This window comes from Typopeltis vanoorti, chromosome 7 (assembly GCF_054136105.1).
Source record: "Typopeltis vanoorti isolate ZY-2024b chromosome 7, IOZ_Tvanoo_1.0, whole genome shotgun sequence".
NCBI lineage: Eukaryota > Metazoa > Arthropoda > Arachnida > Uropygi > Thelyphonidae > Typopeltis > Typopeltis vanoorti.
Window position 1 is genome coordinate 62585074 of NC_143555.1, and position 16580 is coordinate 62601653.

A 16580-nucleotide genomic window follows, 5' to 3' on the forward strand; every position below is an offset into this window, starting at 1 on the left:
ACACCACATTCTTGATGTATCTCGCACTATAGCTTGAGGCACTTTAGTGTCCCTTCTAGCTAAGTGTTCTCAATTTTCTTCCTCAATAGCACTGAGAGTAATCTAAACCTTTACCTTTTCCTCCAGCTAAGAGGATTACTACAAGTATTTCTAAGATGTAGATTACTTCAGAAATAGCAACCAGAAGCCTAAATAGAAGTAAAAATATTTAGATTATTTTAAGAAAGAGAAACTAAAATAATACTACTGAACTTTCTTTTGTGTGGTATGCATATAAACAATTTTATGTGGTGAAAATATAGCATAGTATTTCTAAAATTTCAAATAATTTCAGCAGACAGTAGAACAGCTGGTTTTAGATTGCAAAGAAATAGTACAGAATTAGAAGCTTCAGGGTACAACAATATTGTCTTATTTCTTTTGTTGAAACGGTAAAATGAAGTAATAGATTTTGAATACTGTCTGGAAACGTTCACGAACCTGTAGAAATTTAGAGTGGTTATGTAATTGAATTCCAGGAGAGGATAAGGATGGGGGGGGGGTAAGCATTAGAAAATATTCAAAATGATCATAAATTTTGAATCATTCTGGATATGATATCCTTCATATTATATTTTCAACATATCTATGGTGGTTACGCACTGGATATTATAGAAATGTGCATCCTACAAAAAAAAAAAAAAAAAAAAAAAAAAAGAAAAAAAAAAAAGAAAAGAAAAGGCGAAGAATCCCTGCTAAAACATCATTGGATATATCTTTTTGATACTAAAAAGGTTCACAATCGGAAACTGAGTTATGCAATATAACATCGTTTGTTGTTCATAAAACAAAAAAAAAAAAAAAATTCGTTTCTAAAACTGAAATGTGATGATCCATATAATGGTATTTTGCTAGGAAAGAAAGCAAAAGGTCATATTTATTTCAATAAATATTATTTAAAAATATAAATACGTGACATATGTTCAATGTAAACATCAAAAATTCGCAAAAAAAGTTGTTTCTATATTGGAACAACCAGTGCAACTGTTCCGTTGCAGTGATTTGAAGAATAAATTTATAATACAGCAGAATAATATAGCAACTTTGCTACTACTAAATAGATTCATTGCAAAGGCTGATAGATGGTCATTTCAGGATTGATTATTTTCGCACATGTGAAATTCGTTTCAATTTTGGAAAAGAAACACAATAAATCATTTTAGAGACAAAAAAGTCAAATATTTTAGGACAGTAAGAAAATTCCAAGTAAAAGTGTTTGTAAAGACAGGTGACACAAACTGTTAGTCAGGAACTAACAGTTAATCCACGAATGGCTCTAAAATAGCCATAAAGGGATTAATGGTGGAGGGAGGTAATGGCATGATAAAAGGTACAATGCCGATGAAGTTTTGATCCATGCAAAAATGCTATGGTGGGCTGGATATTTCATCCACCTCAGCCGGTAGGAAGGTTAATGTATACATAAAGAGCTGAGATTAACATATTCATGTTGGGGCAATCAGATTTGCCTCACTGCCAAACCATCTGGCGGTGATGATGCTTGCATATTGGCAAATGTGCCACATATCGTGACACTTCTTTGACTGTAATCATATCTACATGGGGAAGGACCTAATATGTTTGTTTTAGGATATATTAAAAAAACAGTAATTAAGGAGAATACTATATTTGTTCAGTATTTTTCCATTACTTAAAGGTGTAAGCAGGTGAACCATCATATATAAGGGAGAGAACAGATGTGAATAGGAATACTTTCATTACTGGCAAAGAAATTATTAATAATTAAGATGTGATATGATGTATGTTCTGTAAGTTGCTGGGTAAAGCACCTAACATGTGATGGCATAATTTAAATAAATAGATAAATTTACGAGGAGAGTGAAAGAGATTTGTTTGCAAAATGTAAACAATTAACCAATAATAAAACCGCTGTATACATTTGGTAGCTTAGTAAATAATTACAGGGAAAGGATAATCCAGTGAAATAATGCTGATCAGGTGATTCATCTAGGCATGGCATAGCAGTACTACAGGTGGGTTGATGGAACAGTGTATCATCTTGTAAAATTTGTTATGCTTATATGTATTTATTTCCGTTTTATTTATATTTTGTTTTGTTTTTTAAGAATTTCCTTTTATTAACATATGCTCACTCTACATTTAGTTACATACATTCACTCATCAATTTCCAGTCATTGTCAGAATTATCCATCCTTTTGCAAATACTGCATTCATTACATTTTATTTTTATTTATTTTTTATTTTTGTCGACAGCTCTTCTCTCTTATCAATAATAGATATCTCGCATGTTCTAGTGTTTTGTTTGAAATCAATAAGTGCAGTCCACTTCTTATAATTCATGGAGGAATTCATTTTTATTCAGGAATAGATGAATTTTTACTTGCTATGGCTGTGTCTTTTTTGTTTAGAAAACTGGAAACATTCTATCCCCAACAAATCCAACACTGCACAACAAGAAAAATACACAGTTTTATTGTATTACTTTCTACAGTATAGAGACATTTATAGTCTTATGTTCTATATTTAGCAACAATTATTATAATTAGACAACTGGAATGACACTTCATAATGAAAACACTCCCCTCCCATAGATGCTATGCTGCATGCAAAACAGATTCGTTGTAGCATTAAACATGGTATCTAACTAAACACATTTGTCGTAACATCCTTTTTCAAATGCTGAGAAACACATGCGAACTTGAAATCATTTCGGATTGCATTCAAGATTTTCAGTATTGTTAAGTAGTTTCACAAATACATAATTTTACATATATGAACTTGAAATCAGTTCAGATTGCATTTAAGATTTTCAGTGTCGTTAAGGCATTCACAAATATAATTCTGCCAAAAAAAGATGCAATTAGCATGTCTTATAAGCATTTATGGAAATGCAACTGCTTGATGTAGAAGTGGTATATACATATGCTAAAAGCTAGTTTCTGCCAGTGGTTTCATGTACCAGGAGAGTGACTGTGTTAACATTTCATATTCATCAGGTTTAATAGCACATTTATTTCATAACGTGATCTATATAGATAATGAATAACAGTAGGGACAATGTTGTACCCTTGTTTCACACCTGATTTAACATCAAACCATCTTCCTCTTCCAATTCTTACTGCTGAATTAAAACTCAGATATAGATTGTACTGAGAAATGTAATGTGTCATTTACACTATATGATTGTTGCATCTTGAAGAGCTTTAAAAATAATGCCTTGTCATATGCCATTTCCAGATATACAAAAACTTAAATCCATATCCTTGTTGTATTTCCATGAACTATTTGTCTTAAATGTGATCATGACTACCTCTATTTCGCCTGAATCCAGTTTGTTTTTCATATTTTCCACCTACAGTTTTGTTCTTGGCCTTTTCTCGAGTATGCTTGCATAAATCTCAAAATGCTCAATAGAAAATTCCACTGTGATTATCGTTTTTATTTCCATCTTATAAATTAGTATTATAAGAGCCACTCCAGTCATCTGGAATTAAACTCTCTGCTCATCCCTTCTGCATTATCAGTGCAGCCACTGTAAAACATTTTTATCTCCATATTAGAGCATTTCTTCTCAGACCCATAAACAAAAGAAAGGATGGAACAAACTATTCACGTCTTGTAAAAGTGACCTGTGACTCACCAATAAACACAACCAAATTTATAACAACGATAAACAACAAACAAAAGGACACTTGCCCCCTCCCCCCAGTCACGCATACATGCTTGACCCAATTTAACCTTTGCCCAGAGAGAAAAGACGCCAACTCTGAAGACAACTAGAAGAAAAACGGCAAAATGGAGACAACAGTTGAGTGATAGACTACAAAGAATCCAAACTTGTACAAAAACCAAGTGATGCCACTAGCAGCCACCAAGAACACCAGCATGCAGACACTGCATAGGAAACGTGCAAGAGCTTTGGGGTCAAATCCATGCCTCACAGAACCTTGCATATCCACTTCACCAACATCCGCGTCCTCAACTCCAACCTTAATAGCATCCGCTATCATCTGCAGTCCACCAAACCACACCTACTCTTCTTAACAGAAACTCAAATCTCACCTTCTCCCAGCACTATTCATCTCATCCTTCCTAACTATACACTACTTAACTCCTTTCGACCCAAGGGAGGCATCTGTGCATATATCTGCTTTGACATACCCTGCCAGAGAGCAACTAACTTAGAATCACCCGACTTAGACCTTCTTTGGCTGAAGATATCCCTCCCCCACTCAGTCAAATTCATCTGCTGTCTCTATCACTCTCCTAATATCACTAATCACTCTGAGCTCTTTCATTTCCTCTCCCTAAAAGTTGATTTTCTCCAGTCCCACTCTCCTAACAGCGAAATCATCCTCCTGGGCAATTTCAACGTCCATAACACCAATTGGCTTTCCTCTACCAGTTATACAGATCCTGCAGGCAGAGATGCTGAAACATTTGCAGTCACCAATGACCTCACACAAATTGTTCAAAAACCAACCAGAATACCAAATAACCCAAACCACTCTCCAAATACCCTAGATCTCTTCCTTACTAATGACCACTCCAAATATGCAGTGAGCCCCCTGGGCAATTCTGACCACAACTTAGTGCTCATCTCCTCCCCCATGCAACAATGCTTACACAGTCTCTCCTACACAAGAGTAGTTTGGCATTATAACAGTGGCAAATGGGACAGTCTCCAAGACTACTATGCTTCATTCCCATGGTTAGACTATTGTTTCGTCTTCCAGTCCAAACATATGCACTGAACGCATCACCAAAGTGATCCTCACTGGCATGAAAACATATATTCCCCACACTACTCAGCCCTGTCGTCCCCTAACTAAACCCTGGTTTTCCAAAAAAAATGTGCCAAGGCTGTACAAATGAAGAATCAGGCATACCACAACTGGCTCAAATCAAGAACCCATCCTCATTCAATACCTATACTGAAGCCCGTAACAAATGCAAGAAAATTATCAATACTTCCAAAACTTGAAAGGGCCAAAAGCAGGAAGCTTGCAGCCTGTCCAAATGGCAGCTGTGCCTTTTAGTCTTTTGCCAAGGCAATTGGCCTTAACTTTTGTCCTACATTATTCCCACCTCTATCATACCCAGATGGCTCAATTGCAACATCACCCATAGAAAAAGCTAATCTCCTGGCATCACACTTTGCCTCCAATGCACATATAATTGACAATGGCATATGCCCTCCAGTCATTCCAACTGCCCAACATACAATGCCCCCTATATCCTTTTGCCAAAAAGACATCACAAACCTGCTGTCTAAATTAGGCACTAAAAAGTCTCCTGGCCCAGACGGAATTCCTCCAATTATCCTGAAGGTCTGTGCATCTGAACTGACTCCTATCCTATGCCACTTGTACACACTCTCTTACTCCACTGGTATATATATCCCCAAACCTGGAAACTGGCCTATATTCAACCCATTCCTAAAAAGGGTGACAAGTCACTGCCATCTAACTACTGCCTCACCTCAATCCTATCAAAAGTAATGGAGAAAAGCATCACCTCTCAACTCCTAAGATACCTTGAAAGTACCCGGCTATTAAGCGACCACCAGTATGTATTCCATCAAAGCCGTTCAACAGGAGATCTACTCTCATACATCACCCATCACTGGACAAACGCTATGGAAAAATTTGATGAATCTCAAGTAGTTGCACTCGATATCTCCAAAGCCTTTGACCGAGTCTGGCACAAAGGCTTAGCTTACTAAGTAAACTCCCATTATTTGGACTGCCTCAGGACTTCTGCAAATGGATTGCCAGCTTCCTGTCTGGACGCACACTATATGTGATGGTAGACGGTTCCCTATCCTCTCACATCCAACTAATGCCAGGGTCCCTCAAGGTTCAGTTCTCTCACTGACCCTCTTCCTTCTATATATCAACGACCTACTTCAGTTGACATCTAACCCAATACACAGTATTGCAGATGACAGCACATTATATTCCTCCCTTTCATTTGACAAACCCTACTCTACACAACTCACTTCAACCCATAGAACATCAACCACTGCTGCCCTTAATTATGACCTCCAAGCCATCCGCCAATGGGGCTCAGACAACCTTGTCAACTTCAACGCTAGTAAAACCCAGTTCTGTCTTATTTCTCACAAAAAAGAACCATTTTCCCCCAGTATTGTTTTCGATAACACTTAAATTCACAGACAAGATTAAATTTCTTTTCTTGGAATTACCTTGACATCAAACCTCTCCTGGCATAAACACATCACAACCATTGCATCCTCAGATTCCAAAAAACTAGGTTTTCTCTTTTGCTCAAGACTTTACTTCAACCCTAAACACTGTTAACACTATACAAATCACAAATCTGCCCAGCTCCCGAATACTGCTCTCACATCGGGAGTGGGGCTCCAAAAAGCACTCTCAAAATGCTTGACTCAATACAGAGGAGAGCAATTAGACTAATAAATGACCCATCCCTCACCAGCTCGCTCCCCTCACTTTCATATAGACGCTTGGTCTCTGCAATCTGTATATTCTATAAATACTTTCACGGGAAATGTTCATCTGAAACAGCATCAATAATTTCTCCACCCTGTACTAAACCCATTGGAACACGTACAGCTGCCACCCAACATCCTTTTACAGTACACTTTGAAACCCACAGAACAAGTTTCTTTTCCTCCTTTTTAAATCAAATGTAAACAAGTTTCTCCTTTTACAACCCATCACCCATATACGGTACTAATGTACTATAGGTTGACCAGCCAACCTCTTGTATATGGGCCCAACATTTAAAAAAAAAAAAAAAAAAAATTCTGGTGAAATATTGTCTACTCCAGTTGCCTTCCCATAATTTTTTTTTTTCCTATTGTACTGATTAATTGTATTGAAGTATTGATATGTACTCCTTATTGCATTCAATTTCTATCACCATGTTGAGTGCATTTTATTTTTTAATCTTTCAAAGTAATTATTCTAAACATCTAGAATATTTTTGTTTTCAGTTTTTATGTCATCTTTATCATCATTGAATACTTCTACATTAATTTCTCCATTTTTAATCTTCTTCAATAGCTTCTAGAGTAGTTTGTGTGTTCTTATTAAAGTTTTACTGTCACTTTAGCTGTGTCTGTGTATAATTTTCTTTCTTACATTTTTCTTAATATTCTATCAAAGCATATTGTTGTGCTAGAAATTGCAGTATGCATTCTTCTTTACTTGGACCACCTCTTAAATTGAGTACATTACAAGTTCGGATTTTGCTATTTTTTGCAGAGCTTCACATGCCTCTCTGGCTGAATCATTGTTTTCTTATAGATGGGTGTAGTGTCTGCCCAGAGTTAGTTCTTGTACAAATTGTTTCATCCCCCCCCCCCAAAAAAATTGTACATTTGTGTACATCAGCAGTTCATCTCAGAAAGCTATTAGACATTATTTTGAAATATTTCTTACACACGTATTCTTCTCAATATGATATTGAATTTCATTCTGTTCGAAACTCAGTGGAAATTTCTACCTGCTCAAAATCCCCTATTTATTCTTGTATCCTGAACCAGCTTGAGGATGTCCATCAACAGTAATATAGATAATGAGGTTTTTGTTTTTCCGTGTGGATTTGTGCACATCTTTATTTTGGAACATGGTATTAGTATGACCAGTCCTTTGTCTTGAATCAACAGATATTTACTATTATTGGCTTTGCTCTTTCTCTCTATTTTCTCAGAGCATTTCTCTGTGTGATATTTGTTTCTTATTCTGCTGTTTAGATCCCTAAAAACTTTTTCTTTATATCGGTTATCCTACCTTTTCTATAATTTAAAAAATTCCTCCACTTCTTCCTTTTAGGAACCCTCTGTGTGGCCATAAATACAAATAAATCATTGTCCACTTTGCCATTTTGACGTTTACGCACTTCTCTTGATATTGCTTGCCATTCAGGATTATCTTTGTGTTCCTTTCTATGAACCTGAATATAATATATTTTAATTGTTTAGAAGAATCTAATTTGTTTTTGTCTGTGTTTGTAACTGTTTTCCTAGTATTTTTCTTTGATTCTCAGTTACATTTATTTTCTGTTGCTGATGGTGCTTGCCATAATTTCTGTTAATGTTGAGTTTGAGTTCATTACAATAGCTGATGTTTCACTGTTTGTCAGCAAACATGACTTTTTTAACTAGAGGACTCTCCAGCTGGTATAATGATATTTCATCTTGTACTCGTGTTTTAAGTGTGTTTCCACTTTGTTTTTATTATAAGAGAAATAGTTGATTAATACCACAGATTTGTATCCAGGATGTTGTAATTATGATAATTTAAGTGATTTTGAGTGAGAGATAAAGGAAACTCAAAAATAATAAATCTATTTACAAATAATATTAATGTAGATTTTTCTGTATTATCTTAAATGATATGTGTAAAATGTTTGTTTCGCAAGCACTATGTACAATTTTGCAATTTAAATAAATTTATCTCCTAAAGAGAATAGAGGCCAACACATTTCACACAGTTAAAGAACATAAACATTACATAAATTCCTTCTCTTCAAAAACACAGGATTGTAAGAATACACAAACTTTCTCATAAGTTTCTTCAGCTCTCAATAATGGCTATAAAATGCAATTTTTTTAAACTCATACCTGTTTTCCTCTAAACCAAAAAAATAATTTCTGCACAATTTTTCTTTAAAAAAAATTTCTTTAGAATATGAAGATAATTTTAAAGTACCTAGTTTCCTAGTGGAAGCTTCATCATTATCCAAAAATACAAAAAGTTAATCTCTTTCCGGTTTACAGCATTTATCTGGAATAAGTTTTTTGCATACTATATCAAAAAGGAACTGTCCGATGCTTTGGGAGAAACTATATAATCACTTTTATCTGTCACAACTTTACTTCATGTAAAGGAAATTCATCTGTTAATTTTGGGATAATTATTGGTTTCCCTCATAACACTCTCATCCACCTTTTTGGCATAAGAAATTCCATAAAACTCTTTCTTCTCTAAAATTTCCAACCCTTTTCAAATGTCATCTCTCTCTCTCTCTCTGTTCTAATGAATGCAACAACTGTTCTATTTTCTCTCACTTGCTCATTCAACTTCTTCTTTAGAAATAGTGTTTGCACAAGCACACTACTGCCTAACATGGACAAGGTTGTGGTCAGACTACTGAAGAGGAGAGGTAACATCAATAGTGTATTTGAAGAGAAAACCCCTTCGGTTAAGATCCAGGGTGTTGAAAGAAAGGAAGATGATGTAAAATTCATATGGATTGGTGAATGATTTTAAATCATTACTAATAGCAAACAGTTCAGTTCCTTTTTTTACAGGTTGGTCTGTAAACTAAAAGAATAGAAGCCAGTCTAAACTGTTGATGTTGAAGTTATTAAGGAAGATTCTCACCTGTTAGGGTAATTAGACTCTAGCAAATTAAGGTAAGGAAACCTTCAGCCAAAGCAAAAAAGGGGATTCTAGGTCTGTGATGATAACCCATGGCATGGGATATAATATCTGACAAATGCAAGTCAAAACCGTGTTATGAAAGGCTTTGTAGACGATGTGATGAGGAAAGTTGTTGCAGCAGAGGATGCCAGTAATAGTTCAGTGAAGAATAACATCAAGTTTAGACATTGTTAAGTGGTGGTGGTGCACATATTACAATTAAGACTTCAGATGCTGGTTAAGTCAGTCTGAAAGTTTATTGCATGGAATTCTGATATTTTGAATTTTTTTTGAATATGTCTTTCTGCAATTTTTAGGTGCATTTTTGATATTTTTAGAGATTTGTTTTGGTGTTTTTTTGCGCGAGTTTTTTTAACTGTGGGGTGACTTTTGCATTTGTGTTCTTTATCATCGTTGATCTGTTCTATTAAAGTAGTAATTGATCTTGACTTAGCTATGTCAACAAGATCAATGATGCTCACACTTGATATCATTAATACAAATACTAATTTTTCTTATGCAAGTCATCTGTAATAGTCTAATTTTTGAATGAGGTAATCAATGTTTGCTCTGTATATTCAAAATTTTGAGGTGTATATTTGTAAACTTAATCCAGAAGAATCAGATAATAGCAGAATTAATTGCTTAATAAAACTAGTTTGATATGATATTAGTAAATGCTAAGTTGCCAGTAAGATATAATTGAATTAGCAAAGGCTTATATATTATGGGGCTATAAGTCCAATCATGCATTGTAAAAATTCTTGCCTAGCCAAATAGCAAAAAATATTTTGAAGAATCTGCTTTCATCAAACTAATTGTGTTAGTCTGTGAATATTTCAGTGTACAGGGTCTAAAAGAAAACTATTATTCCTGCTTTGTTTCATACCTAAGCATATTTATTGTAAATATTTTCATGTTTTTTTGTAGGTCGACAAACATGGAATATGCCTTAAAAATAATAGATAAGAACAAATGCAAAGGAAAGGTAAGAGCCATTGAGAAAATTTCTTTAATTTATTCATTGAAACATTAACTTGAAACTGGGATTATACTGTGTAAATGAATTTAATAATGCTATATTTTACAGTGCTTATTCAAATACTGATAAATATAATAATGGTGTAAGATTGTGTTTTATATGATGGGTGTTTTCCTAGAAAATAAGGTAGCTAAGAACACATGGAAAAGAGGATGCCCAGTTACAGCCCTGTCACCATAAATTTCTAAATGGGGCAGTGTGAAAGAAATGTCTGCTAATTTTCTTTAAGTAAAAGTGCAGCTTAAAAGATTTATACATCACTGGATAGTAGTATTGTTCCACTAGAGTGAATAGTGTTGAAATAAGTCAAGTGAGCACCACACACACACACACACACACACACATGGGTAGTTCCATATTTATTGTAACATTGTTACAATAAATATGGAACTATCCATGTGTGTGTGTGTGTGTGTGTGTGTGTGGTGCATCCACAACAACCACAGTAGTTGTAGATGCATGCATGTATGAAGCAGAATGGTTATTGAATTCAGACCCATCTGAAATGGTACATGGAAATGCTGAATTTGAAAATTGCATCAAGAGTTCAGCTAAACAGGAAACGGGAATAAAGTTCTTATACATGATAATTCCCAACCTCGCATCAGTTTGGACAAAAGGGATGCAGTTGCAACATTTGGCTCAGTCATGCTTTTTCTGCAGATGAGCAACTAGCTGTTTAAGAACTCATACTTTGAAGTAAAGACTCATGAGGTCAGTGTATAGTATTTCACTAAGCAATTGCAAAAGTGTATAGAGAATAATCATCATCATGTGTCATCTATGTCAGTTGACTACCATGATTGTGACTCATGGTTGACTACAAGTGTAAGGAGAATGTGGTGAGGATCCTATCTCTTCCACATTGTTGTGTTCATGGGGCCAGTTTGCCTGTTCTGAGGGATGAAAAACCAGAGTTTTCAGGTGAAACAACCCTCTATCTCCGTATGAGACAGGCTAAATCATCTTTAATCAAAAGAGATCAGATAACGGTTCCTCATGTCATGAATGGGAATTGAATCCAGGTCTTTCCAACCAAAGGGCTTCATCTATACCAACTGTGTTACGGATGTTCTATATAATGAATATTGGAGACTTGTTAAAGAATGCAGAATTCTTGTAATAGAAATGAAAGTTTAGGACATAATTTGCAGATGAAGAATACCTATAGGCACAGGGCTTAATCAACTTATCCTGGGGTTATGGTTATGAAATCCAAAAATACCAGGAAGGTGGCTGCTTAAGTGCCACCTTCCTTGGATTAGAATCGCTGATGATGATGTAAAAGCCATTGTTAAATTATATTTTCTGAGAAGAAGATAAAAAAGTACTTGCCTTCTGGTATAATCTTGCCTTATTTTAGATGAATTCATTCAAATTTGAACCTTTTGTGTATTTTATTAAATGAAAAATTTTAGTAAAATTGCATATTAAACTAATTGGATAATTAAGCTATTGGTTTAATATTTTGGAACTGAGCTAAGTCAGAATTTCAAGGAATGATAGTTTAATTACTAGCAGTTTTTTTTTCTAAGATTCATGTGTAAAATGAAATTCGACCTGGGATCTTTTTTTCCATTGTTGTCATTCAAAATTTAAATCAGTTTATAGGTTTCAAAAAAAAAAAAAAAACTGGATCGCATCCATTGGATGTCACAACTTTTGTTTGGATCTTTTGTGATGAAAATTTTTGTGCATTGAACATTATTTTTTTTTGGCTTAGAATGGCACAATTTTATGTCTAATGACATAGAATTGTGCCACTAAAGTTCTTACCATCTTTCAAAACTTTAAATGTTAACATGTTTGCATTTGAGTATTGTCTCTCTCACTCTCTCCCTCCTTCCATAGCTTGGGCTGAATTTATTGCTTAGAATCTTAAAATAAGGGTTTGTTGGAGAACTGAAGTGGCCTGAATGTGTGCCATCCAAATTCTTGGGATTTTTGTCACCATTATTGTTGAGATTTGGATGATTAATAAAAATTCCAGAGGCTTCTTTAAATTTATGTTCATACCAGGTTTTTGTATTACATAAAAAAAAAAAACAAAACAGGTGCATTCAATTTGGTGTAGGGTGTTAAGAGCATGATCTGAGAGGCCTGCTTTACCAAAATTGTTGATGTTTTTTTACAGATACGAATTTGTGCATCTAGTTTTTTCACCAATAAAGTGTAAGTTATGCAACAGATTCAGTATACCTCGGGATCCAGGAAAGGAAGTTCCTTACAGTACACAAAAAACATGGTATGAACACAATTTAAAGAAGCCTGTGAAATTTTTATCAAATATTGTAATTTAAACAATAATGGTGTCATAAAAATCCTATGAATTTGGATGGCACACATTCAGGCCACTTTTCTCAGCAAACCTTTACTTTAGGATTTCAAGCAATAAATTCAGCCCATATTGGTCACCATCTGTGCTATTTTGTTCTAATTTATGTGAGCAATTATGCGAGAGCATGTTGCTCTCCAGTTTAATATATCTTTTAATGATTTGTAACCAAACAGATAACAATAATATAGAACTTGAGCTTTGATCTAGTAAAGTTTTTTTTTTAACCAGAGTTCAGGCCAGTAGTGTTAACAGTTGACAAAATTACTGTAACTTTAGCATATGATGTAGATTGTAACATAGCTTGTTTCTTTGTGTGTGTATGTATGCTCCAGATGATGACCTTGAAATGAAGGTCAAAATGTTTGGGCAATTATTTTGACTTTTATAAAACTGAAGTTTAGGTGCCATGGGGCGGAACACCTCTTTCGAGTTTTCAAAATTCGAGTCATCAGAATTCAAGGAGAACCGGCCTACCAGTCCGAAACTCAAGGGGGGGGGGGCGCCGTAGGCACCAGGGGGCAGAGCCCATAGTATTTTATAATTGTGAAAATAACTCGGCAAGGAGGGTCATACTGGTTATTTAGTATCTCAGCAGTTAAAGAGTTAAATGCCAAAGTTCTTGCAATGTTGTGTTTAGGGTAAGCTCACAAGGGGTTAACTCTGGGAATCTGGATGGCAACTTGCATCAGAAGATCATCTATCCTTCTGATCCATCCAGTGGTTGGGAAGAGTTACTTTGAGATCATTACGGTGAAAGTATGAAAATGAAGTCAGTAGAGTTGTCTTTGAGTTGAGGGAGCAACCAGATTTGTAATATGGTTGCTCCCTCAACTATATGACATTCCAGTTACTGTTGCCTCGGCAAAGAAAAAAATCCATAAATTTTCCTGTGTGAAATGGCACAAAACATGTTCACTTTTGGTGAGTTTCTTTCATGTTCAATGTTCTGACGATTCACTTCACACATAAGCAGAAAGGTTGATTCATCAGCAAAAATGAGTTATGCTGTGAAGGTATTGCCCTCCATGTCATCCAACATTTTTATGCAAAAGTCCAACCTTTTTTCCTATGTTTCCAGAGTGTACTTCCTGCATTTGCTGCAACTTTGTAGCCTTTCATATGCAATTGTTTCCTGAGAATTCCTTGCTTGCAGATTTTCTTGGCCTGCATACAAATGTTTGAATTCTTTCAACATTAACTTCGGAACATGTAAATGACATTAAGATGCATCCCTCTTCTTGAAATTTTTTGTACCATGAGTAAATCTGCCTATGATGTGGAGGTTCTTTTTTTAAATTGAGTGTGGTGTGTACATCGAATCATAATTATGGAATTTAACTCTGCAAGTTCAATAACACAAAAGCTTTCTCCTGCAGAGACACCATTTTTGTTAACTCTTTGAGCAGGTGACTGAAGGATCTTTTTGTTTTCAAGCATTAGCACTCTAGTATCTAGAGCCTGCTATTGGAATGTGGGGAAAAAGTAAACTCTCACTTTTTCCTATCAGGTGATGTATAACATATTTGTATCGTTGGAAATAAAAATTTCACAAACAAGTACAATCTGCACCTTCATTTTGAATAATCTTATATATTGGATTTGCTTATCTAAGACTTATTGTTATTTTTCTTTATCTTCTCTCTCATGCAAAATTTAGTCCACTGTCTGTTATGAAGAACTTGGAATTCTAAGAATCAATGCATGCAGTACTGACATGTGAATTTGACAAGTTTTTTTTTTCCCCTTTAACTGTTAGCTTATTATTTCTAATAATATAGACAGGCTAATTCCTTATATCACTGGATGTTTATACCTCATGAATAAACTAAAAATAGAAGGAAAACGTTTTGTGCTCTGCTTTCTGTAGTCTGATAATTATTCTCAGGAAGAACTTTTTTTTAACATTTAAAGAAAAAAATTTTTTCCCCATTTATTATATTTATGTAGATTGCAATGTTTAATATTTTATAGGAACACATGATTGCCAGTGAAGTTTCTATATTAAGGAGGGTCAGGCATCCAAATATTGTCCAGTTAATAGAGGAGTTTGATCTTGACAACGAACTTTATCTTGTTATGGAATTGATCAAGGTTAGTAATCCTGTTAAATTGGTTGCTAGAAAGGGAAGCGTGTTGCACAAGGATGGGTATATTATACTTGTTGAACATAATTTTTTTGTTTAAGTTGCATTCATGGAAATTGAAAATTGATATGCATTATTATTATATGGCTAGCTCTGGTATGCCTCAAGAGGGAGGGGAGGGCACTTTCTGTGTTACTCCCCTACATATCTATCAGATCTCTCCTTGAACACATCTGCTGAATATGCATTTACCAACAGCAGTCCATTCCACTTCTTCACTATGTGCTATGAGAAGAACCTAGATATCATATGATTCCTAGCCACACCTTTACTCAGTTAATAACAGTGATAACTGAGTTGGCCCTCTGTCTCCATTTCATATGCAAACTCTTTCATGTTACAGGGATTTTATGGTATCTGTGAAATCCCCCTTAACTTGTATGTCTCTCATATCTCCATCTATTTCTCATTTCTCAGCTTGAAAAGCAAATTTTTTCAATCTGCCATCATGAGGGGAGTTTTATATATGTACAGCCCCCCCCCCCCCCCCCAATTCACGGTTTCAGTTATCTGCAGTCATCCCTGGTCTGAAAATATTAAATGGAAAATTCCAGAAATAAACAATTTATAATTACACAGCAAAGTGGACACTAGATCCAACATTAAATTGTTTATTTCTGGAATTTTCCATTTAATATTTTTGGATAAACATTCAAAGCCGAATGTTTGTGGAAACTATGACAGTTTCGTAAGTTGACATGAGAGCCTGTGAGAATACAATCCTTGGTATCTCCAAGTTGCCTTAGCTACTTAAGTAATGCAAGCTAAGACAACTCAAAGATGCTGAGTATTGTATTCTCGTAAGCTCTCAGGTCAACTTACGAAACTCATAGTTTCTACAAACATTTGGCTTTGAAATAATGTTGGAGCTAGTATCCACTTTGCCTATGTAATTTTACATTGCTGAAATGAAGCCATATGGCTCTTTCTTTTAGTATTAAACAATTTATGAGTTTTAAATAGTGTGCTGTTCTGAATAAAGTGATGAAATCTCATGTCGTCCCACTTGGGATGTTTATCACTCCTTTTGTTCATCATATCCCCGCTGTACCGTATAAGCTGCCTGCCTATTAGTCACTTAGTAGCAACCCGAAAATGTTAAATGAAAAATTCCAGAAATAATTCATAACTTTTAAATTGCATGCTGATCTGAGTAGTTCTTGGTTATCAGGTTGACTGTTGTAGTATCGCAGTATTTTGTTCAAGTAACCCTTATTTTACTAAATGGCCCCCAAAACGCAGGAGTAGTGATGCTGGCGATTCAGATATGCCAAAGAGAAGCCATAAAGTGTTTCCTTTTAAGTGAAAAGATGAAAGTTTTCGACTTCATAAAATAATAAATAAGTAAATAATAAAAATAAACTTGTGCTAAGGTTGCTAAGATTTCATTCACATCCGGATGACTTTTATTACAGTATGTTGCAATAATTGTTCTATTTATTATTAGTTATTGTTGTTAATCTCTTACTGTGCCTAATTTATAAATTAAACTATCATTGATATGAATGTCAAGGAAAAAAAAACATAGTATATATAGGGTTCAGTACTATCTGTAGTTTCAGGTATCTGCTTGAAGTCTTGGAACGTATCCCCTGTGGATAAGGGAGGAGACACAGACA

The 16580-nt window shown here is 34.9% G+C and overlaps 1 protein-coding gene across 3 annotated transcripts in view; it reads left to right on the forward strand.

Annotated features, from left to right (window-relative positions):
• LOC150104726 (serine/threonine-protein kinase DCLK1-like) overlaps positions 1-16580 on the forward strand; it is a 274558-nt gene that overhangs the window by 150958 nt on the left and 107020 nt on the right. For all 3 annotated transcript variants that reach the window (XR_016548579.1, XM_090395906.1, XM_090395907.1), the window contains exons 7-8: positions 10368-10425; positions 14789-14908. Coding sequence is in view for 2 of the 3 variants with exons in the window: in XM_090395906.1 (XP_090252032.1) it covers positions 10368-10425; positions 14789-14908 (178 nt within the window). In the remaining variant the exon portion in view is untranslated. The remainder of the gene's footprint in view (positions 1-10367; positions 10426-14788; positions 14909-16580) is intronic.